The sequence below is a fragment of the Lissotriton vulgaris genome, chromosome 11 (assembly GCF_964263255.1).
Source record: "Lissotriton vulgaris chromosome 11, aLisVul1.2, whole genome shotgun sequence".
Classification (NCBI taxonomy): domain Eukaryota; kingdom Metazoa; phylum Chordata; class Amphibia; order Caudata; family Salamandridae; genus Lissotriton; species Lissotriton vulgaris.
Window position 1 is genome coordinate 67,053,912 of NC_141699.1, and position 23,181 is coordinate 67,077,092.

General features: G+C 51.1%; 1 protein-coding gene across 4 annotated transcripts in view; it reads right to left on the minus strand.

Annotated features, from left to right (window-relative positions):
• Positions 1-23,181, minus strand: part of LOC147678987 (clathrin heavy chain 1-like) — a 393,670-nt gene that overhangs the window by 42,625 nt on the left and 327,864 nt on the right. For all 4 annotated transcript variants that reach the window (XM_086942714.1, XM_086942712.1, XM_086942713.1 and 1 more), the window contains one exon: positions 9,911-9,986. In XM_086942714.1, coding sequence (XP_086798840.1) covers positions 9,911-9,986 — 76 coding nt within the window. The remainder of the gene's footprint in view (positions 1-9,910; positions 9,987-23,181) is intronic.

The following is a 23,181-nucleotide window of genomic DNA, read 5'->3' on the forward strand; positions in this document are numbered from 1 at the left end:
CGTCTGTCGTTGGCGTCGTGCGCCGTGATGACGTCGCCGGGGTATATAGACGCCGCCTCCGCGCGCTGACGTCAGTTCTTTGCACACAGCTTTTCCGCACCAGAACACACAGAGCCATGTGAGAACCAACACTGGTGCCATTTGAAACTAGGGCCCTGAAAGGGATGTCCTTAACCCTAGGTATCAGTTCGCAGAACGGGGAGGATAGGTGGGTCGGTAAGGAATCTAATACTAACTAATGTTTCTTACAGATATATCGTTACCGAAGGTAAGTAACTTGTTCATCTGAAAGAAACACGTTAGTATTAGATTCCTTACCTTAGAATAGATACCCCAGCAATACCAACCCCGGTGGAGGGTCTGCGAACCAATACATTCCTACACCAGAAAGTCCTGGAGGACAGAACGGCCAAAGAAGTCATCCCTCCGGACTTGACTGTCCAGGCAGTAGTGCCTCGCAAAGGTGTGCAGCGAGGCCCACGTAGCCGCCTGGCAAATGTCCTGCAAGGGGACTCCCCGGCCAAGGGCAGTAGTAGCCGCCGTGGCCCGAGTGGAATGGGCCCTCAGCCCAACAGGAGGCTCCTTCCGAGCCAAAGAGTAGCACGCTTTGATGCACAGAACGACCCACCGAGAGATGGTCCGTTTATGTACCGCCCGTCCCTTCTTCGCACCCACGTAGCCAACAAACAGTTGGTCATCCACCCGGAACTGGCGTGTGCGATCCATATAAAATGAAAGCGCACGTTCTGGGTCCAGACGATGGAGCCGCTCTTCATCCTTCGAAGGATGCGGAGGCGGGAAGAAGGAAGGGAGGGTGATGGACTGCCCGATGTGAAAAGCAGAGACAACTTTGGGCAGGAAAGAAGGCCTATTTCTCAGAACCACCTTATCTGGATGAATGGACATGAAGAGGTTTGACAGAAAGAGCCTGGAGCTCACTCACCCTTCTGGCAGAGGTGATGGCAACCAGGAAGGCCGTCTTTAAAGTCAGGAGACGGAGAGGACAAGAATGAAGCGGCTCAAAGGGAGCACACATCAAGAACGTTAGAACCAGGTTCAAGTCCCACTGAGGCATCACAAACGGAACAGGTGGATACATGTGTGTGATGCCCTTCAAGAATCTCGTTACAATGGGGGACTTGAACAAAGAAGGTTGATCAGGCAGCCTCAGAAAGGCCGAAAGGGCAGAAAGGTAGCCCTTGATAGTGCCCAGAGCAGAGCCCTGCTGGGCAAGAGAAAGAAGGAAGAGAAGAACCTCAGAAAGAGGGGCAGAGAGAGGATCCACAGCCTTTGCTGTGCACCGATTTCGTGGAGGAACGCCTGGCTGCCAGAATCACATCACATACTTCAGGAGGCAAGTCAAATGGCCTCAACTGCCGCCGCTCAATCTCCACGCATGGAGGTGGAGGCTGGACAGGTTCGGGTGGAGGACCGTCCCCTGTTGCTGCGACAGAAGGTCCTCCTGAAGGGGCAGGCGGATCGGGGGACCGACTGACATGCTGAGTAGCTCGGGATACCAGTACCTTCGAGCCCAGTCCGGAGCCACAAGGATGACTTGGGCCCGGTCGCGCCTGATCTTCTTCAGCACTCTGGGCAGAAGTGGTATAGACGGAAAGGCGTATAACAGACCGCAACTCCACTCGCGCCGAAAGGCGTCGCCGTGCGAGTGCCGTCTTGGAAACGCCAACGCGCAGAACTGATGACATTGCGCGTTCTCTTCTGTGGCGAATAGATCTAACCAAGGCTCTCCCTATTGCCGAAAGAGGCCTTGCGCCACGTCCGAGTTCAGACGCCATTCGTGATCCATCTAGCACCGACGGCTGAGTTCGTCCGCCCTGGCGTTCAGAGAACCTGCCAGGTGTTGAACCGTCAGAGTCACGCCCTGACGTTCCAGCCATTGCCAGAGGCGCAGAGCCTCCTGGCAAAGGGTCCACGACCCCACCCCGCCCTGTTTGTTGCAGTACCACATGGCGGTGGTGTTGTCCGTGAACACCTGCACTACACTCTCGTTGACAAAGGGGAGGAACGCTTTCAGTGCCAAACGAATCGCCACAGCTCCAGCAGGTTTATATGGAGCCGGGACTCCGCCGGAGACCAGATGCCTCTGATCTCTGCCTCTCCCAAGTGGCCTCCCCAGCCCTGGAGGGACGCGTCCGTCACAACAACGTGCTCCGGTTGGGGAAGGGAGAGGGATCTGCCTCTGACCCAATCGCGGTCCGTAAGCCACCACTGCAGTTGTCTTGCAGTGCCCTCTGAGATCAAGACATGGTCGGACAGGTTGCCCTGATGCTGGGCCCACTGAAACTTCAGGTCCCACTGCAGAGCCCGCATCCGCTACCGGGCGTGATGCACCAGAAGGATGCAGGAAGCCATCAGCCCCAGCAGCGTCAACCTGACCGAAACCCGGGAGAACGGCTGAGAGATGGGAATCAAAGCCTGTATATCCTGGACTCGCCGTTCCGGAGGATAGACCCGAAACTGCGCCGAGTTGAGAACCGCTCCGATGAAAAGGAGCTTTTGAGAGGGACACAGGTGTGATTTCGGCACATTGATGGAGAACCCCAGCTCGTGCAGGAGGTCTGCCGTCATCTGAAGGTGGTGGACAACTGTCTGGGGCGAGCCCGCCTTCAACAACCAGTCGTCTAGATAGGGGAAGACTAAAACCCCCAATCTGCGCAGATGAGCTGCGACCACCGCCATCACCTTGGTGAACACCCGTGGGGCGCTGGTAAGGCCGAAGGGGAGCACGATAAACTGAAAATGCTCGAGGCCTACCGTGAACCGCAGGTAACGCCGGTGGGCCGGCAGGACGGGGATGTGAAAATACGCATCCTGCAAGTCCAACGCTACCATCCAGTCTTGCGGGTCTAGAGCAGCCAAGACCTGAGCCAAAGTCAACATCTTGAACTTCTCCTTCCGGAGGAAGCCGTTGACGTTCCTTAGATCCAAGTTAGGACGTAGGCCCTCTTTGTCCTTCTTGGGTACCAGAAAGTAGTGGGAATAGCAACCACATCCTACTTCTGGCCCAGGAACGCGCTCGATGGCCCCCTTGGCCAGGAGGGCCGTAACTTCCTCCCTCAGAAGTGCCAAGTGATCCCCCGACACACGGAGGTTCTGCGGTGGCATGGCTGGAGGAGTTGTCTCGAAGGGGAGGGAGTAGCCCCTTCGGACGAGCTGCAGCACCCACCTGTCCGATGTTATTGTGCGCCAGTGGGAGAGGTGATGGCGAACCCTGCCTCCCACCGGTGTCACATGGGCCTGAAAGCACGGACTAGGAGGATTTAGTGGCAGATGCTGCGGGGGGAGGTGTGGCCTGACCTCGCCGCTGTCCCCGACCGCCACCACGGCGGTTTCCACGGCCGCCACCGCGTTGATAAGTCTGTTGTGGCGCGTGGCTGGCAGCACGTGTGGGACCGCCCCTTCCTTGGCCACGAAAGGAGCGAAACGAACCCGTTTGCTGGCGCTGGGTCGAGAGACTTAAGGACTTGGCCGTGACCCTGGAGTCCTTGAAGCGCTCCAGCGCGTGGTCCGCTTTGTCGCCAAACAGGCGACTGCCATCAAACGGCATGTCCATCAATGCATTCTGGACATCAGCCTAGAAGTTGGCGGATCTCAGCCAGGCGTGGCGACGAATCGCCACCGTCGTGGACATCGCTCTGCCCAGCGAGTCGGTCGTATCAAGACCACACCTGATGGAATATCTTGCTGCGTCTCGGCCTTCAATCATAGCCTTGCCGAGCTTAGCCCGTACCTCCGGGGGGCATTCAGGCAGCAGGTCCGCGACCGTGTCCCACAGGGAGTGGGTGTAACGGCCCAAGAGGCACGCGGTGTTGCAAGACCGCAGTCCCAGACTCAGGGACGAGAAGACCTTTTTGCCATACTGGTCGTACCTCTTTGATTCCCTGTCGGGCGGGGCCGACGGGAATGCGGTCTGGGAGGTGGAGGCCTGGATCACCAGACTCTCAGGGGTGGGGTGGGTGGACAGAAACTTGGGGTCGTCCGCACACGGACGGTGGCGTCTGGCCACGTTCCTATCAACAGGCGAACCTGAAGCGGGCCTGGACCACGTGCCCAAAAGAACGTCCGTTAAGGCCTCGTTAAACGGAAGCAGTGGCTCCTGTGGGCATGACTGCGGTTTGAGGACCTTGGTGAGGATGTTAGTCCTCACGGCCGCGACGGGGAGCTCAAGGTGTATGGCCTTGGCAGCCCTCATCAACACCACTGAATAGGCAGCCCCCTCCTCCGTAGCCACGGTAGGAGGCAAGACAAAGCCAGGGTTGGTGGAGTCATCCAGACCACTGGCGTCACCCAAGTCACCTGTCCAGTCCATGTCATACTGACACTCGCGTGTCAGAGGGTCCTTAGACCCCTCCGACCCCTCTCCGTATTCTACATCCTCACCATACTCTGAGTCAACAATGTAGACCGGCTCCTCGGGGTTCACAGGCCCCATCGGCGTCGGGCCCGGCGTCAATCGACGCCGGTCCGACTCCGCGTCCGGATTCGGAGAGGGAATGGGGATGGCGCCGCGCGGGGGCGGCGCCAGGGGTTGCCTCGATGGAATCGGCGCCGGAGAGGCGGGTTGACCAGCCGGCATCGACCCAGAGGGCCCCTGCGGCGCCGGGGCCGGAGCACCCGACGTCGAGGCAGGGTCACCCGAGCCGCTAGGGCCCCCAGACGGGTTCACAGGGCCCGAAGGCACCGCGGAACCCGCCGGAGGAGAAAGAGCCCTCATGGCCACGAGGAACGCCTCTATCTCCTCGGGGGACGCGCCTTGCCCAGGGACCGCAGGGTATGGAGCAGGCCGCGTCGGCGACTCACACGGAGCCGCGGGGGTGGGGCCACCCAAACCCCCGGCCGCCTCGTGCGAGCGTCGGGGGGAGTCGGGGGTACGATGATGACGCCCCGACTTTTTGTGCTTCCTACCTGAGGAACCAGAAGAATGGTGATGACTCCCGGAGCGCCCGTGATGGCTCCGCGACTGCTCCCTCGATCGCTCCCTTGACCTCCGGCCGGACCGGGACCGCTCTCGACGCGGGGCCGACACCCGGAGCTCGAGCATCTTGCGGGACCGCTCCCGCCTAGCTTTATTAGTCAAGGTCCGGCAGTCGACGCAGGCGTCCACGTCGTGGTCGGGCCCAGGCACCGGAGGCAGAGTCGGTGATGATCCGTGACCGACATCGTCCGGTCACAGTCGTCACAGTTCTTAAAACTGGGCATCCTACCGGCACCGTAGAAGATTCAGAGATCAAAAAAGATCAAAAAACTTGGTCAAAGACCGGAGTACTGCTCTTCGGATCTGCGCTAACTGGCGCGGAAAAAAGAAGAACTGACGTCAGCGCGCGGAGGCGGCGTCTATATACTCCGGCGACGTCATCACGGCGCACGACGCCAACGACAGACGCGGAGCCGCAGGGGACGCCTGCAGACTACGCCTACCGACACGCAGGGGTACTGCTACGCAAAAGTTTCCGGATCCAGACTGACGCCTGGGGATATTCTAAGGTAAGGAATCTAATACAAACGTGTTTCTTTCAGATTTTATTGACGCCAACACGGATAGTGAGAGTGTGGGAATTAGTGGGAAGAAGTCAGACGACAGCTGGAGGATGGGGACTGGAAGGGAAAAATCAAATTAGGCAACGAGAAGGTGTGAGGGAGGCATGGACAACAGGGAGGAATAAAAAAATAAACTAGCAGGTTCACGCTCTGTCACAATTCCAGGGTGTTTCTCAATGTCAGTGTATCGTTACCTAGGGTGACCAGATTCTCAAAACAACAGGGGGAAAAACAGCCCCATAAGCAGGAGGGAGGAGGAGGCAGCCCGAGAGGGAGCGAAGAGCAGCTGTTAAGAATAACAAGAAAGAAGCTCGGCTCAGGATAAAAAGAAAATCGCTAACGCTAAATAAGCAAAACCAACAAGCAGCACAGGGAAATCTGCTGGAGTCGGCCCCAATGTAAGAGAAGGATGGGGAAGCCTGCTGCCGATGGCTGCTTTACCTGAAGGTGGGAAGTGCAGGGCTGGTCGAGGTCGCACAATCATGGGAGGCCCCTGGGTGACCAGTGATGAAAGAAAGGGGGGAGGAGAAAACCGAGTAAGGCTGTGTCCGGGGAGAGAGGAACAGATGGCCATGAAGCAGTGGGCGGGGCAGCGGAACCCTTTGATGTGGCCTGGCGGCCGTGAAAGGAGAAATGCTGCTGCCAGGGGGAAGGCTCGTGCATGAGAGCAGGTCACGTGATTGTGATTCACGTGAACTGTCCAAAATCCTCTGGAGGAAAGCCCTTGGCCTGAAGTACTGGTTTAGCTGCATTAGGGCTCTTTTTCCTATTCCTCCGGAATAGGAAAGGGGTGAGCCCTAAAAAGGCATTTTGGGAGTTTAAGAAACTCCTATAGTGAGCTTTCCAAATCTTGCTCAATACTGGGGAGTATCAGCCAACACACAAAATGCACTAAATGATAATTATTAGCATCATTAGCGGTAGTTTTATGAATATTATTGAAAGACACAGGTAATGCTTCTCTATCAGAGAAAAATCTTCTGCAGTGCACAAAAGGTTGAAAACTGACTCATAGGGAACCGTACAATCTATTATGGAAACAGTGCCTGCTCTTTTTAAAGTACATTGGTTCGCTGCAATAGTAAATTGGTCAGAAAAGCTCCCACACATCCAGAAAATGTAGAAAAAGTGGTCACAAGCGATAGGTGAATCTTGCCACCCTGTTGTAGTGGTTGTGATATTAATGAAAATCTATCACGAGTTGTATATCTATACTATACACCAAGGGTCACATGTATCAACATTAGGATTAGCGATCATTTAATTAAGATTTTCTGTGACTCGCAATTAGGTCATTGATATTCCTAATGTATGAAACGCCAGGAGTTTTATTTAATGATTCGCCGGGGGTCACAGATTGAGCTACCTAATGAAGATTAATGAGGTTGGTCTCAATTTGTGACCCATTAAGAATTGCTAAAATCACGGGGATGGTGGCCTGCTGGGGTCAGCAGTCCACTATGTCCATGATTGCTTTTAAATAAAGAGATATATATATATTTTATTTATTTATTTTTTTTTTTTAATGAAGACTGTTTTCCTTAAAGGAAAACAGGTTGCGCTTAAAAAAGAAAAACAAAGTTTTCTTTTAATTTTTTGAGAGCAGGCAGTGACCACTGCCTGCTCGGATAAAAAAATGTCGGTACCATTCCCAAGGGGGAAAGGGGCCCTAGGGGACCCATTCACATTTGCGAATGAATGACCACCTACTTGAAATAGGTGGTAAAATGCATATGTTTTGCAACCGCATTTCGGTCACAAAACATTCCTACAAACCGCTGCAATTCAGTATTAGGAAGTGACGCCCTAAACACAACCCTTCTAAATGACAGATAGGTATCTATTCGCAATTCCTAATTACGATTCGTTAACATGCTACTGAATCGCTAATTGGAATTCATACATACCAAAATGCACTTTACTGCTCGCAAACAGCCTGATTTTGCGAATCGGGATGTTTGCGACCGGTAAAATGCATGATACGTGTGGCCCCAAACGTACACTACAATCCTGTCTACACTGACATTATTGTAAGACCCAGAATTCATTCCCATGGTCACAAGCCACCCTGGTAAGATGGAGCAGTTGAAACTCATCTAAGCAGCACAGGTGCAGCTACACAGTCTACCTTCAAGGTGCTGCTGGGTCAGTAAAGCAGCCTCATTACTTGACAACAGAACGTCAACCATTACCTGCTGTTTTGACCTTAAAGTGCTAGAACTGAAGTTTCGCCTGCCGAAGAACAGTAACGGCTAGCTGACTTAATGCTGTCTATCCACCTGTCAGTCACTGTGATGGGGAGGGGGTGGTGATGTACCTGCCGACACTAAGTTTGGCACAAACATTCTGATCTTTTCAGTCTTTTTGTATCTGGGCTTGTGGCTGCAGAGGAGCACCGTGTGGCACATTTCCACAACTAAAAATCAGAATGATATAAAACCCCGTGTATTAATAGAGTTCCACCTGAGAGGTTCATATTTTCAGGAGAAAACAAGCTGTCAGCCAAGTAGGGAACCAGGATTTAAATGATGTATATTTTCTGCAGAAAGCACACACAGAACATTACCTTCTTGTCTCGATGACATACGACGATGGTCAAGGTATGATTGGTTTTCGAAAAACAAGGCCATTAATAGTGATATATGCTGTAACTTTGAAAATGCCAGCAGAGAAGGTTTTTCTGCACTATTAAAAGGTGCATACATCACTGTACGTAAAGGGTTAGAGGAATCAATCAATGTAGGTGTATAATAGGGCCTTTGGATACAAACACAGTGGCAAAATGGTTTGGCAACTACTGTTAGCAATGAATTATAAGTCTACTTTCACCCCATCCTCTTTTATTGTGTGGCAGCAGATATGTCCAGGACAATAGAGATCACTGAAAAGGACCTATAGTGGGGAATGACTGTTGAACTGTCTGAATTCCTCCTGAAATAGGCATGCACTGTTCAGCTTACTGATGCTTCCAATAAGCAGTGACACTTAATGCACTGGGGCACCGGTGGTAAATGACGATGTCTTTGTGACTAATGCCAAATGCAATAAACCCAGACTAAACGCCTTTTTGCTTTTACTTGTTAAGAGAAAAATACTCCGGTTTAGTGCAAAACAAAATGACAGAGCCAACTAAAAACAGAGAATGAAAAGGGAACACGAGGAAAAAAAATGAAGCCAAAAAACACACCAAATCCCACTTTTTACCTCTGTACGTCAATTCTAGAGGAGAATACTTATAACCTTCAGATTGGGTCTGGTCTTGTGAGGCAAAAGTCAACAGAGCCAATACTACCACTGGGTGAAAGGGTGAATTTTGATAGTAAACAAATATAACCACAGTTAAGCTCGGATATTGGAGTCAGAGACACCAAACTCTGATGGGCTGATGGGACAGCAAAAAGCTCTACTTGCAGTGAGACTTACGTCCGACACGGGGCCGCAGCTGAAACGGGGCCGCAGCTGAAACGGGGCCGAAACGGGGCAGCGTCTGACAGACAGCTGAAACAAGGACGCGCCCGACAGCTGAAACAAGGACGCGCCCGACAGCTGAAACAAGGACGCGCCCGACAGCTGAAACAAGGACGCGCCCGACAACTTTAACAAGGACGCGCCAGACAACTGAAACAAGGACGCGCCAGACAACTGAAACAAGGACGCGCCAGACAACTGAAACAAGGACGCGCCAGACAACTGAAACAAGGACGCGCCCGACAACTGAAACAAGGACGCGCCCGACAACTGAAACAAGGACGCGCCCGACAACTGAAACAAGGACGCGCCCGACAACTGAAACAAGGACGCGCCCGACAACTGAAACAAGGACGCGCCCGACAACTGAAACAAGGACGCGCCCGACAACTGAAACAAGGACGCGCCCGACAACTGAAACAAGGACGCGCCCGACAACTGAAACAAGGACGCGCCCGACAACTGAAACAAGGACGCGCCCGATAACTGAAACAGGGAGCCATGGACAAGCCACAAAGCAGGTGGCAACAGAACACAAGTTGACCTGTTACAGATGTTTCTATGAATCGTAATCGCTCATTGCATTTCAGTCAATTTTATAAACAATGACAGCATGTATAGTTTACTAAAGCGCCACTATCACGTACACTCAATGCATGGTCTGCCAAGATCGACAAGCAATTGCAAGGGCCTAACCTTTGATGATTTCCAGAAGTGAAGTCTGGAACCAATGCAGCTGCCTCAAAGACTACAATGAAGCTACTGATTTAGCACCTATGGTATCTGGGGGTTACCAGTTTAAGCCCCCGCTGAACCCTCTTACAGTATACACCCTACATGGCTAAACAGAAATAAAAGTTAGACACTCTGGTCAGGTACTTACCAAAGACTATGGGCGTGGGCTCTGCTACCTGCTCCTCCTCTTTCCTTAGACTTTCAGCAGCATCAAGTTTGTCCACCTGTTTTGGAATAGGCAAAGAGTTCAAATCAAAAAAAAGAGGGCAACGAGGAAGGCAGATGGATGCTAAAGTGCCAGAGAGAACATGCCACGCCGAACAAACCATTCATCCTAGATGGAGCATGACATGCAAATTATACAAGTCAGGCACATATTCTACCACTTAGGTGCATAACTCAGATGAATAAGTTACTTACCTTCGGTAACACTTTTTCTGGTAGAGACTCTTTCTAACCACAGATTCCTCAACATGGTACATTCCCTAGGTGCCAGAGCGGGTCTGGGAAATCTTGAGCAGTACCCCTGCGTGACGGTATGTGGTGTCTTTCAGCTCTATGTCTGTGTCATGGTTTTAATTTTTTTTGTGGAGTTTTATATAGCGTGAACTAGACCCGAAGGTATCAGAGCTTTACATGAGCATCGATTTCCTTATAGATGGACACATTATTTTTTTTTTGTTAGGCACGGGGAGAATAAGTGATTTTCGCAGAATCACAGAATGTTGAGCGTCCGTGTCGAGACTCGAACCCGGGTCTCCTGCTCAGAGGTCCACCGCCCTCTCTGTAGGCCACATTCTCACCTCATCAGCACTGGAAGAGACGTTACAGTGCTCACATATGTGCCACCTAGAACGCTGACATCCGTTTCTTTAGTCTGAGTGGTGAGGATCTTCTGCTAGAGACTTCTAACAGCAGATTACTCACCTTATATTATATACACAAGCAATACCTCAATGATGGTGGGTCTGCAAATTGGCGAAATGCCCAACACAAAGGCGCAAGCAGTAGTGCTTTGTGATTGTATGGAGGGATGTCCACGGGGCAGCTTGGTAAGATGTCCAGGACAGGTACTCAGAGTGCTAACGCAGTAGTGGTGGCTTTGGCCCTGGTGGAGTGAGCCCGCAAGCCTTTCGCCGGTGCATAGCAGATTTTATATAGAATAGTATCCATCTGGAGATTGTTAGTTTCTACACAGCCTTTTCCATCTTCACTCTGGTGAACCCAATGAAGAGCTTATTGTCTACCCGATGATCTTTGATGCAACCAATATAGAATGACAGAGCTCTTTTAGGATCTAAACAATGGAATCGCTCCTCCTCCTTGGACGGAAAGCAGGCAGTGATGCTCTGGCGATTATGAAAGGGATGATCATCTTCAGAAACAAAGAAGCACACGTCCGAAGGACCAGTTTGTCAGGGTAGAAGTTGGTGTATGGGGGGTGGACTGACAAAGACTGAAGCTCAATGACCATCTTGGCCAATATTATGGCCACCAGGAACACTGTTTTTATAGTCAAGAGCCGCATAGAACAACTATGGTGGGGCTCAAAGGGACACCCCGTGAGAAAAGTAAGGATCAAATTAAGAACACAATGGGGCATCACAAGGGAGCAAGTAAGAACAAATGTAGGAAACCTTTCAAAAACCAAGTCACAATGGGCAATTTAACAGGGAGGTTTCACCTGGCAGCTGCAAGAAAGTGGCTGACAAGTAACCTTTAAAAAGGGTCAGAGCAAGGCCTTGCTGGGCTAAAAAAAGAACAAAACCAAACCTCCAAAAGAGGTACAAGAAGGGGATTCACAAGGTGTTAGGAATAGAAAGCCACAAACCTGTTCCAACAGCAGGCACAGATAGTTTTAGGGGAGGGACACCACGCAGCCAAGATGACATCACAAACTTCAGGATGGAGATTAAAACCCCCCCCGCTGTCCCTGCTCAATTTCTATGCAAGAAGGCGGAGGGTATGCAGATTCTGGTGTAGTTCCCTGCCCTGTTGCTGTGACAGGAGATCCAAGTCAATACAGATTCTAAAGCTCTCAAAGAGGCATGGATGCCATATTCTGTCCAATCCAGAGCCACGAGAAGGACTTGGGGCCTGTAAGACCCGATCTTCCTAACTCTGGGCAGGAGTAGAGTCTGTGGAAAGGCAGGACTCCTGAGATCCACGTGAGGCAGAGCGAGTCTCAAAGCGACAGCCGCTTTGGAAACTCCACTGCATAGAAGTGCTGAAATTCCACGTTCTCTGTGGTGGCGAACAGATTGAGCCAAGGTTCTCCACACTCTCAAAGAAACCTTGCGCCACCTCAGGATTTTGAAACCATTCGTAATCTGCAAGGCATCAATGGGGGAGTTCGTCCACCCTGGCGTTCACAGATGACATCAAGTGTTGAACGACCCAGAAAATTTCCTGACTTTCCAGCCATGTTCAGAGATGCACAGGGTTCTGAGACAGAGTCCACAACCCCACCCAGCCCCGTTTGTTAAAAAACTACATGGCAGCGGTGTTGTCCACGAACACTCTAAACAGCCTTCTTTAATGGAAAGAAGGCTTTCAATGCGAGGTGAACAGCTCTCACCTCCAACTAGTTAATCTGGAGCTAAATTTCAGCTAGAGATAAGAATTCTCTGATCTCCACCTCTCCCAGATGGTCGCCCCAACCCAGGAGTGATGCATCTGTCACTACTGTGAACTCTGGGTGTGGAACGGGGAGGGACCTGCCACTTACCCGATCGCAGTTTGTAAGCCACCACTGCAGATCTTTCACAGTTTCCTCCAATATTACAAATCCACAGTAGGGGCTAAAGGAATGCTGTTGCGGCCAGGTCGAGAGTAAAAGGCCAAGGGATCTTGCAGAAACCCTGCTCTCGTGAAAGCGCTTGAGCGCCGCATCAGCCTTGTCGCCAAATAGGCAGGAGCCATTGAAGGGCATGTTAACCAGTAATGACTGGACACCCCCATAGAGTCCAGTGGAAAGGTAAGCAGGCGTGGCGTGGTGAAGCAGCGCCACTGAGGAAGCCAAGGCTTTACCCAGGGAGTCAGTTGTGTCCAGTCTGCACCAGATTATGAACTTCACTTCGGACACCAAAGCTTGGTTGAGGATAGTCTGGTCTTCCTCGGGCAGCATGGGAAGCAGCTGTGCAACCGAATCCCACAATGCATGGGACTATATGCCCAAGAAAAATGCGGTGTTGACCAATCGCAGGGCAAGGCTGGTGAAAGAATAAATGTACTTCCTTAAGGTGTCCAGCCTTTTGGATTTCCTATACGGTGGTGTGGTAGGGAATGCGCTTGGTTTGACCTTTGTTGCGGAGGCCTGCAGCACCAGGCTCTGGGAGGAAGGGTCCTGGTAGAGGACGGCTGGGTCTCCCAGGACGGAACGGTGTAAATGGGCAATCATTAGGTGCACAGGAGCCACTGATCAAGGTTTTGCCCAGGCCCCCAGGAGCAGGTTGGTGAGGGCTACATTAAAGGGGAGCATGGGCTCCGACAAGCCCAGCACATGCTGAAGGACATCTGCCAAGACATTCATATTGACCTCGATGACTGCCTGCACATCACGGTGGCCAAAGATGTGCTTTGCTCTGTGACCTGGCCTGGAAGGGAAATCATGTCAGAATCTGGTGAGTTATCCAGTCACTGGCTTCACCCAGCTCCTCATAACATGACACAGGCCTTGGGGTCATGTCCCAACCTCAGGCACCAGAGACAATCCAAGTGGAGAACGGACATAGATATCTGCCTCTGGAAATTCCCGATAGGCTTGAAATCCGAAGGTTTTGCAGTGGACATGATGTCCTAGCACACTGGGAGCAAACCTCAAAAAGGTCTACAAAAGTTGAGAAAAGTTGGTCAAAAAGGACCAAGGTAGCTCCTCGGATTGGTACTGTTGACGTCGAACAAAAGAACTTGATGTCAGCAGACCAGGGTGTTGCCTAAATAGGCCCTCACTTCCAACACAGGTACCGATGAGCCAAAAGATGCCATCTAACAGTGTGCAGCGGTACTGCCCAAGATCATGACACCTGGGGAATCTGCGGTTAGAAGTCTATCAGAAAGCAGAATTAAACACTAACCCAGAAATGGCATAATCGCTAGCCCTCAACAAAGCACAACAACAGGAGCATGCGTACACAAACAGTAATATTTTTCTGCAGCCAAGCACACAGTAATCCAACTATATGAGTACTAATATTCTGCCAGGTGCAGTACACAACAGTCTTGTGGACTAGGGATCAGCGGTGGGGGCAAAAATACCTCCTGGCATTAGCAGAAAGTAAGGGGGATCTTGGGGGCACAGGGTGAAGATTAAATACGAGTCAAGGGGGGTGGGGGGGGGGGGGGGAATACTTAAGCCTAAGCCATGAGAGCTGACACTAGGCAAGAGAAACCACCAACCCCCTTCCCAAGTAACCTTTCCAAAAATGGAACAAGGATATCTGCAGACTACATAATTCTGTAAGATCTGTGACACAACCAAACCTGCACTTGTGTACTGGTTAAGCAAGTCTACATAACCTTTTAGTCGTTCACATATATGCAGTATAAAGCATATGTAAAGACAATACTGGATTCACAATGCTGCCTTAATACCGGACTGTAGATTAGTGTGAAGGGTAAGATGTGGATCTTCAAACAGCGTACGATGTTTGGAACCCCAGCGTACAGAATTGTGCCGAACTCTGAAATTAACCATTAACTGCACATCTCCAGTGTAAAATATGCCACAACAATGGAAGTGACGTGCCAATAGTTTTCAGATTGCAAAACTGCACAGGACAATTCCTACAGACCCTGTGAGTCAGACCAGTAACAGGCAGCCAATGCTGTATGTGATAGGCTTGAAGAGCACACCAATTTAGTGCACCAAAGCAAACAAATATGAGGGATACAATGTGAGACAGCCCCATTTCCTTATTCAAACACCACACGATATATGTGCCCTTCATTATACTGAGCCTTTACAAGGGCTGCGAACCCTCCACATATGGCCATTACCATTCTACTGTGCTCGGCTACGTAAGCCACTTTTCATTTCTCTGCACTGATTCCCTGTTAGTACCCTTCATCGCATGCTCCCATGTTTACATGCACTTACATCGTGTTTACCTCCCACTTCGTTTTAAATCTTTTTATTCAATTTACAAAACAATATACACAACAAAAACAGTGCAGTAGCGGGTTATGTATCATCTCAACATTAGTAGGAAAGTCAATAAAAAAAAGTTGGGTCAGGGGGCCCCAGGTGGAGGTCAAGGAACAAGAGGCTCAGACCAACATCAGGTAGACACACTCACTTCAGTTTCTCAGGATTACTGTGATGAGGGGATATGTCCATAACTCTTAAGGGGACCCACTGGGAGTTTAGGTCAGCGGTTGCCTGTTCATCTAGCTCGGTCATATTCCAGGATATCACAGAGGGATCAGCATCGTCAGCCGCTGGTGCGTCAGTCTGAGTCGTCACCCAGGTCTGTGCCCTAATTACCCAACTTGTCCAAGATGTTACCCCAATTCTCAAGATCACGCGCTGCTTTGTAATCCATGCAGACATTCTGAAACCTATATCCTTTTGCTGCTTTACATTCCAAGAAGTCAGCGAACCATTTATACACAGTCGGAAGGGTCTGGCAATGCATTGTCTCGCCAGCACTAGTCCTAACCCCACTTCTAGTGTTTGCACCCCCTTACCCTTCCATGAGCCACTCAACATTTCAATATGCAACTCATCACTACTGAATACCTTTTCCATTGCCATTTCCTATTACCTTGCACCGCAGCCCACCCGTGCCCTTCCCCATTCTGACTTTCAATTTGTTATTTCTAAACTTTCACAATCTATCGATTAATTGAAAAACTGCCTATCTGCCTCAGTGAATTGTTAACAAACACAATTAACAGTTGTGCCTGCATCAATGTCATGACTGCCTGAACTAATATTACAAATAGTGCACACAGACTGACTTGCTGATGCAACAGTATAAAAACACAAGCATTGCCTAATCTTCTTCAAAACACACTGCAAATGAATGGCCTCAAAGCTTGAAGGAGAATTTGTGCTTATTGTGTGAAAATATGAACACTGAAAGCCAAAACCAACTTTAGCAATGCCATGACCAAAGTATCCGAATGGATTAGAGACAACTGCCTCCTACTCAACTCGGACTAAACTGAAATACTTCTCTTCGGGAAAAACACCTCAGCATGAGACCACAGCTGGTGGCCTGCAGAACTCGGACACCCCCCCAACGCCCCCACCCTCCCCCTCCCCCTCCCCACGACCATGCATGCAACCTCAGCACCATCCTCGACGAACCAACAGACAATGAAACAATAGGTTAATACAATTGCCTCCTCCTGCTCCACACACTTCGAATGCTCTGCAGAATCTTCAGATTGATCCCAACCAACACCAGAAAGACTGCCACTGAGACCCTCGTCATCAACCGCCTCAACTACGGCAACGCCATCTATGCTGGAATCTCCACCCAGCTCCTCAGAAGACTCCAGACCAAACAAAACTCATTCTGAACCTCCCCAAATGAACCTACATCGCTCCTCGCCTGAGATGCCTTCACTGGCTCCCCATACAGAAGAGATGCCGGTTAAAGTTCCTCACACACACCTCACACACACCTACAAAGCCAAGCAACACCTAGGACCGGCCTACCTCAACCATCGACTGAACTTCCACCAACACGCTTGACACCTGCGATCCTCTTCACTTGCCCACGCACCTCCCCCACATCCGTTGCAGCGGTGGATGCTCCTTCTCCTACATCGCTGCCAAGAGCTGGACCGACCTTTCCCTCTAGCACCGTACGGCCCCCTCGCTGGCAGACCTGGATCTTCGATGGAGACATAGCATCCAGATACCCCTAGGGGTGACAGTGCTGCGCTCTACAAATGCAGATTGATTGAGAAGTCCTCCATAACCAAACCAAGCCAACCAGAGGATACCATTTTGAACAACGTGTGGGCATTCAGACTCCGTATTCACTTAGTATGTGATGCATCTGCAAAGCGAACACGTGTGCAACCGTGTGAATAATGGCAATTGCTTTATATGAAACAGAGAGGGAGACAAAATACAGGAAAATGTAAACTAGTGGTGGTTGGACTTATGACAAATCTAGAATAGCTTCCAGTCCATCCTCAACAAAAACTACAAGGGTGTTTTTTCATGGGTGGAATCCGTACTCACAAACACTCACTTCTTCTACATCACTCACCTGGCATTCGATAATTACACACCACAGCTCTTTGTCTAAACTTTAAATCCTCAGACACGAAAATCTAACCCTGCACCATTTATTTTTGCCCTCACAGATGCAATACTTGCTTCGCACCATCTGCCGACTAACTCATCTGTCTTCACATATAGTCCAATACACCTTGAGACGAGCAACAGAAATAAAGACGTCAAGAGCATTACCCCCAGTCTCAACACAAATTCTATTTCAAACACTCAATCAATGCTATGAGCTGAGCCAACTCCCGTTCTTCCAACTTCAAACATTATCAACACATGTCACCTCTCTAAACCCTGACATTCACTGGCTACAAACAGCGACAACACCTCAATATATGTGCCTCTGACTTTGGCACACTCAGCCGCACTGTTGTCCTCAATTTTGGATACCATAAGATTTTTTTTATTTTTTTTATTAAAACTGCCTGCCTGCAGGTTCTATAGGTTATCTGGTCACTCATAAGGGCAAATCACATCAGGAACACGGTTAATCTAAAGACAGAGAATCACTCGATAGAGTACCTATATAGAAAGGAGTTGTACCCTCACAATGCACCCATCTCTTCATTAAACAATACATGAGCCTCAGCCAACAGATTTATTGGCATATTCTCTATCTCAATTAGTGAACAACACCCTACCCAGACAGTGGCCTTGAATGTAAACATTGTGGTTGGCATTCTTCAATTGACCTGGTCCTTTGTCAAACAATTGGTTGTTTCATGTCTGGTTTAGATGCAAAGAGACAAGCAGAACAATAACTGGTTTCCCAGATCAGACAGACCTTGCAATTAAGTAAACAAATGTCATTTTGTTCTGCACTTCATACAAATAGTTATTTTCTTCATTGGCCCCATCAAGAAAAGGATGTAATGTCCATTTTATTGGGAGCAAAGTCCCAGCGGGTTGAACATGTTCAATTGAATTTGCGGACTCCTGCCAGGTGACAGAATCCCAGAAGAATTCCAAAAGAAGAGAAGAAGGGGCGTCTGCAGGAGGGCCAGAGGAACTGCAGCTCAACCAGGAAACACCTGCCTCTGGAACGCCCAGAGGCAGAGGTCAATCCTGAACTCTACTGTGGTACCTTCCATCTTCTATGTGGTATCTATACAGATCGTAATAAAAGCAGTTCAACTGTCTGATGTGAGTAACACTATATTCAAATTATTCTCCAATTAGAATTTGCCTTTTTAAACCTGACGAAGTGACACATTTCTAATACGCTCAGACTTTTTCAATATCACAGTTGGGGTAACTCAAGAGGAACTCATATGCTGGTTAACAGATGCTGAGAAAATAATGTGGTCAAAGATTATCATACCTTCACAAAACAAGTGTGAAAATGTTTTAGACACCAAAGATATTAAGTGAAAGGAAAAGCTGGTTCACTAAACCAGTATAATTCCACAGGACCAAGAAGAAGGAACCTGGAACCAAACTATCTGTAATCAAAAAGGCTTCAGCATCTCCTACTTTCAATGTGGTTTCTGTGAAGCGCAATTGGCGGTTTATTGGCTCATTTTCCACAGTAACAGGTGCACACAGGAAGCTAGGAAGATATTCCCCAACATCTGGCCTCATGATCATCATTTTCTCCCAAAGAGCATAGACTAGGCCACGGGCATGATTCTCTGGGAGAAGAGACAAAGGGAGACAGACACGTGCACAGCAGTGGTGAAGAGCAGCACTTTATTCAGGGTGCTGTGATTACTGCCAACAATAAATCTTGCCTCTCATTGAACATCTGCAGACACACAAGTTACTTACCTTCGGTAACGATATATCTGTAAGAAACAGTAGTTAGTACTAAGACTCCTTACCTTAGAATATCCCCAGGCGTCAGTCTGGATCCGGAAACTTTTGCATAGCAGTACACCTGCGCGTCGGTAGGCGTCGTCTGCGGCAGTCGGCGGCGGCATTGGCGCCGGGATGACGTCGCCGGAGTATTTAGACGCCGCCCTTGCGCGCTGACGTCATTTCTTATACACAGCTTTTCCGCGCCAGAAACGCAGAGCCATGATAAAAACCAACACTGGTGCCATGAAACTAGAGCCCTCAAAGGGATGACCTTAACCATAGATATCGGTTCGCAGAACGGGGAGGAAAGGTGGGGAGGTAAGGAATCTAATACTAACTACAGTTTCTTACAGATATATCGTTACCGAAGGCAAGTAACTTGTGAATCTGAAAGAAACAGGTTAGTATTAGATTCCTTACCTTAGAATAGATACCCCATGAATACCAACCCCGGTGGTGGGTCTGCGAACCAATAATCACACCAAAAAGTCCTGGAGAATGGAACGGCCGAAAAAGCCATCTCTCCGGACTTGGCTGTCCAGGCAGTAGTGTCTTGCGAACGTGTGCAGCGAGGCCCACGTAGCTGCCTGACAGATGTCCTGCAATGGGACTCCCCGACCCAGGGCAGTAGTAGCCGCCATGGCCCGAGTGGAATGGGCACGCAGCCCCACAGGAGGATCCTTTTTAGCCAGAGAATAGTAATCCTTGATGCACAAGACGACCCAACGAGAAATGGTTTGTTTGTTGTGCATCGCCAGACCTTTCTTAGCCCCCACGTAACCAACAAAGAATTGGTCATCCACCCGGAACTGGCGTGTGCGATCCAGACAGTATGAGAGCACACGTTTTGGGTCCAGACGGTGGAGCCTCTTCCTCTTTCGAGGGATGCGGAGGCGGAAAGCAGGTGGGCAAGGTGATGGACTGCCCGATGTGGAAGGCTGTGACTACCTTGGGCAGGAAAGAGGGTGGCGTCCGCAACACAACTTTGTCCGGGTGGACAGAATGGAAGGGAGGTTTAGAAGAAAGGACCTGGAGTTTACTCACTCTACTGGCAGAGGTGTTGGCAACCAGGAATGCAGTCTTGAGAGTAAGAAGACGAAGAGGAGAGTTATGAAGTGGCTCGAAGGGAGCGCACATCAGATAAGTCAGAACAAGGTTCAAGTCCCACTGCGGCCTCACGAAAGGAACAGGGGGAAACATATGAGCGATGCCTTTCAAGAATCTATTTAAAACCGGGGACTTGAACAAGAGGGCTGATCAGGAAGCCTTAAGAAGGCAGAAATGGCAGAGAGGTAGCCCTTAAGAGTGCCCAGAGCAGAGCCCTGCTGGGCAAGAGAAAGAAGAAAGAGGAGAACCTCAGAGAGGGGAGCAGAGTGGATCCACAGCCTTTGCTGTGCACCATGCCACAAATGTGTTCCACGTGCAGGCGTATACCGATTTTGTGGAGGGACGCCTGGCTGGCAGAATTACATCGCAGACTTCAGGAGGCAAGTCAAATGGCCTCAACTTCGCCGCTCAACCTCCACGCATGGAGGTGGAGACTGGACAGGTTCGGGTGGAGGACCGTCCCATGCCGCTGTGACAGAAGGTCCTCCTGAAGAGGCAGACTAATCGGGGGATCGACTGACATGCTGAGTAGCTCGGGATACCAGTATCTTCGTGCCTAGTCCGGAGCCACAAAGATGACTTGGGCCCGGTCGCGCCTGATCTTCAGCACTCTGGGCAGAAGTGGTATAGGCGAAAAGGAGTATAACAGACCGCAACTCCACTCGCGACGAAAAGCGTCTCAGAGCGAGTGTCGCCTTGGAAATTCCAACGCGCAGAACTGATGACATTGCGCGTTCTCTTCTGTGGCGAATAGATCTAACCAAGGATCTCCCCACTGCTGAAAGAGACCTTGCACCCCGTCCAAGTTCAGACGCCATTCGTGATTCATCATGCACCGACGGCTGAGTCGTCTGCCCTGGCGTTCAGGGAACCTGCCAGGCGTTTAACCACCTGGGTCACACCCTGATGTTCCAGCCACTGCCAGAGGCGCAGAGCCTCCTGGCACAGGGTCCACGACCCCACCCCGCCCTGTTTGTTGGAGTACCACATGGCAGTGGTGTTGTCCGTGAACACCTGCACTACACTCCCCCGGACAGAGGGGAGGAATGCTTTCAGTGCAAGCCCGATCGCCCGCAGCTCCAGAAGGTTGATGTGGAGCCGGGACTCTGCGGGAGACCAGAGGCCTCTGATCTCCGCCTCTTCCATGTGGCCTCCCCCAGCCCAGGAGGGACGCGTCCGTCACAACTACATGCTCCGGTTGGGGTAGGGAGAGGGATCTGCCGCTGACCCAATCTCGGTACGTGAGCCACCACTGCAACTGTCTTGCAGTGCCCTCCGAGATCAGGACATGGTCGGACAAGTTGCCCTGATGCTGGGCCCACTGAAACTTCAGGTCCCACTGCAGAGCCCGCATCCGCCACCTGGAGAAATGCACCAGAAGGATGAAGGAGGCCATCAGCCCCAGAAGCCCCAACGTCAACCTGACCGAGACTCAGGATAAAGGCTGAAAGATCGGAATCTGAGCCTGAATATCCTGAACCTGCTGTTCGGGAGGATAAACCGAAACCGCGCAGAGTCTAGAACCGCTCTGCTGAAGAGGAGCTTCTGAGAGGGGCACAGGTGTGACTTCGGCACATTGATGGAGAACCCCAGCAGGTGCAGGAGGTTGGCCGTAGTCTGGAGGTGGTTGACGACCGTCTGGGCGAGCCCGCCTTTAACAACCAGTCGTCAAGATAGGGGAAGACTGACAGCCCATATCTTCGCAGATGAGCTGTGACCACCGCCATCACTTTCGTGAACACCCGAGGGGCGCTGGTAAGGCCGAAGGGGAGCACAGTAAACTGAAAGTGCTTGTGGCCTACCGTGAACCGTAGGTAGCGCCGGTGGGCTGGCAGGACGGGGATGTGAAAATAAGAGTCCTGCAAGTCCAACGCTACCATCCAGTCTCCCGGGTCTAGGGCAGCCAAGACCTGAGCCAGAGTCAGCATCTTGAACTTCTCCTCCTACTTCTGCCCAGGAACGCGCTAGATGCCCCCCTTGGCCAAGAGGGCCGTAACTTCCTCTAGCAGAAGTTGCAAGTGATCCCCGACACACAACGGTATTGAGGTGGCATGGCTGGAGTGGTCGCCTCGAACGGGAGGGAGTAGCCCCTTCGGACAATTTGCAGCCCCCACCTGTCCAATGTGATGTCGCGCCAGTGGAGGAGGTGATGGCGAACCCTGCCCCCCACTGGCATTAAATGGGCCTGAAAGCTCGGACTAGGAAGGCTTTGAGGCGGATGCTGCAGGGTGGATGTGGATTGGCCTCGCCGTTGTCCCCTGGAACCGCCACGGCGGTTACCACATTCGCCACCCCGCTGGATGTTAGTCTGCGGCCCGTAGCAGGCAGGACGTGTGGGGGTGCCCCTTCCTTGGCCACAAAAGGAGCGAAAGGCAGCAGTTTACTGGTGCGGGCCGACGGGCCCAAGGACTTGGCCGTAGCCCTGGAGTCAAAGCGCTCAAGCACACTGTCTGCCTTGTCGCCAAAGAGGCAACGGCTATCAAACGGCATGTCCATAAGGGTGTTCTGGACATCAGCCGAAAAGTTGGCGGGCCTCAGCCAGGCGAACCGCCACAGTCGTTGCAATCACCCTGCCTAGCGAGTCTGTGGTATCAAGTCCACATCGAATGAAATACCGTGCCCATCTTGCCCCTCCGCAAGGGCTTGGGCGAGTTTAACCCGGGCCTCCTCCTGGCACTGTGGCAGCACGTCCGCGTCCCACAGAGAGTGTGTATAACGGCCCAAAAGGCAAGCGGTGTTGACCGACCGCAACCCCAAACTAAGTGAGAACATCTTTTTTACGTACTGTTCATACCTTTTGGATTCCTGATCAGGGGGAGCTGTCGGGAATGTGGTCTGGGAATTAGAGGCCTGGATAACCAGCCTCTCGGGGGTGGAGTGGGTGGACAGGAATCAAGGGTCGCCCGGGGCCGGGCAGTGGTGTCTGGCCACATTCTTATCTACAGGGGGACCTGTAGCGGGCCTGGACCAAGTGCCCAACAGAACATCAGTTAAGGCCTCATTGAACAGCAGTAGAGGCTCCAAAGAGCTAGCCTGCGGTTTGACGACCTCAGTGAGGAGGCTAGTCCTCACGGCCGCGGCGGGGAGCTCAAGAGACAAGGCCTTGGCTGCCCTCGTCAACACCACACTGTAGGCAGCCCCCTCCTCCGTAGCCACGGTAGGAGGGGAGACAAATCCAGTGTCGGGCGAAGTGTGCAAACCACTGGCCTCCCCTAGTCCACCTGCTCAGTCGTGAAAAGACTGGCACTCAGGTGCCAGAGGGTCCT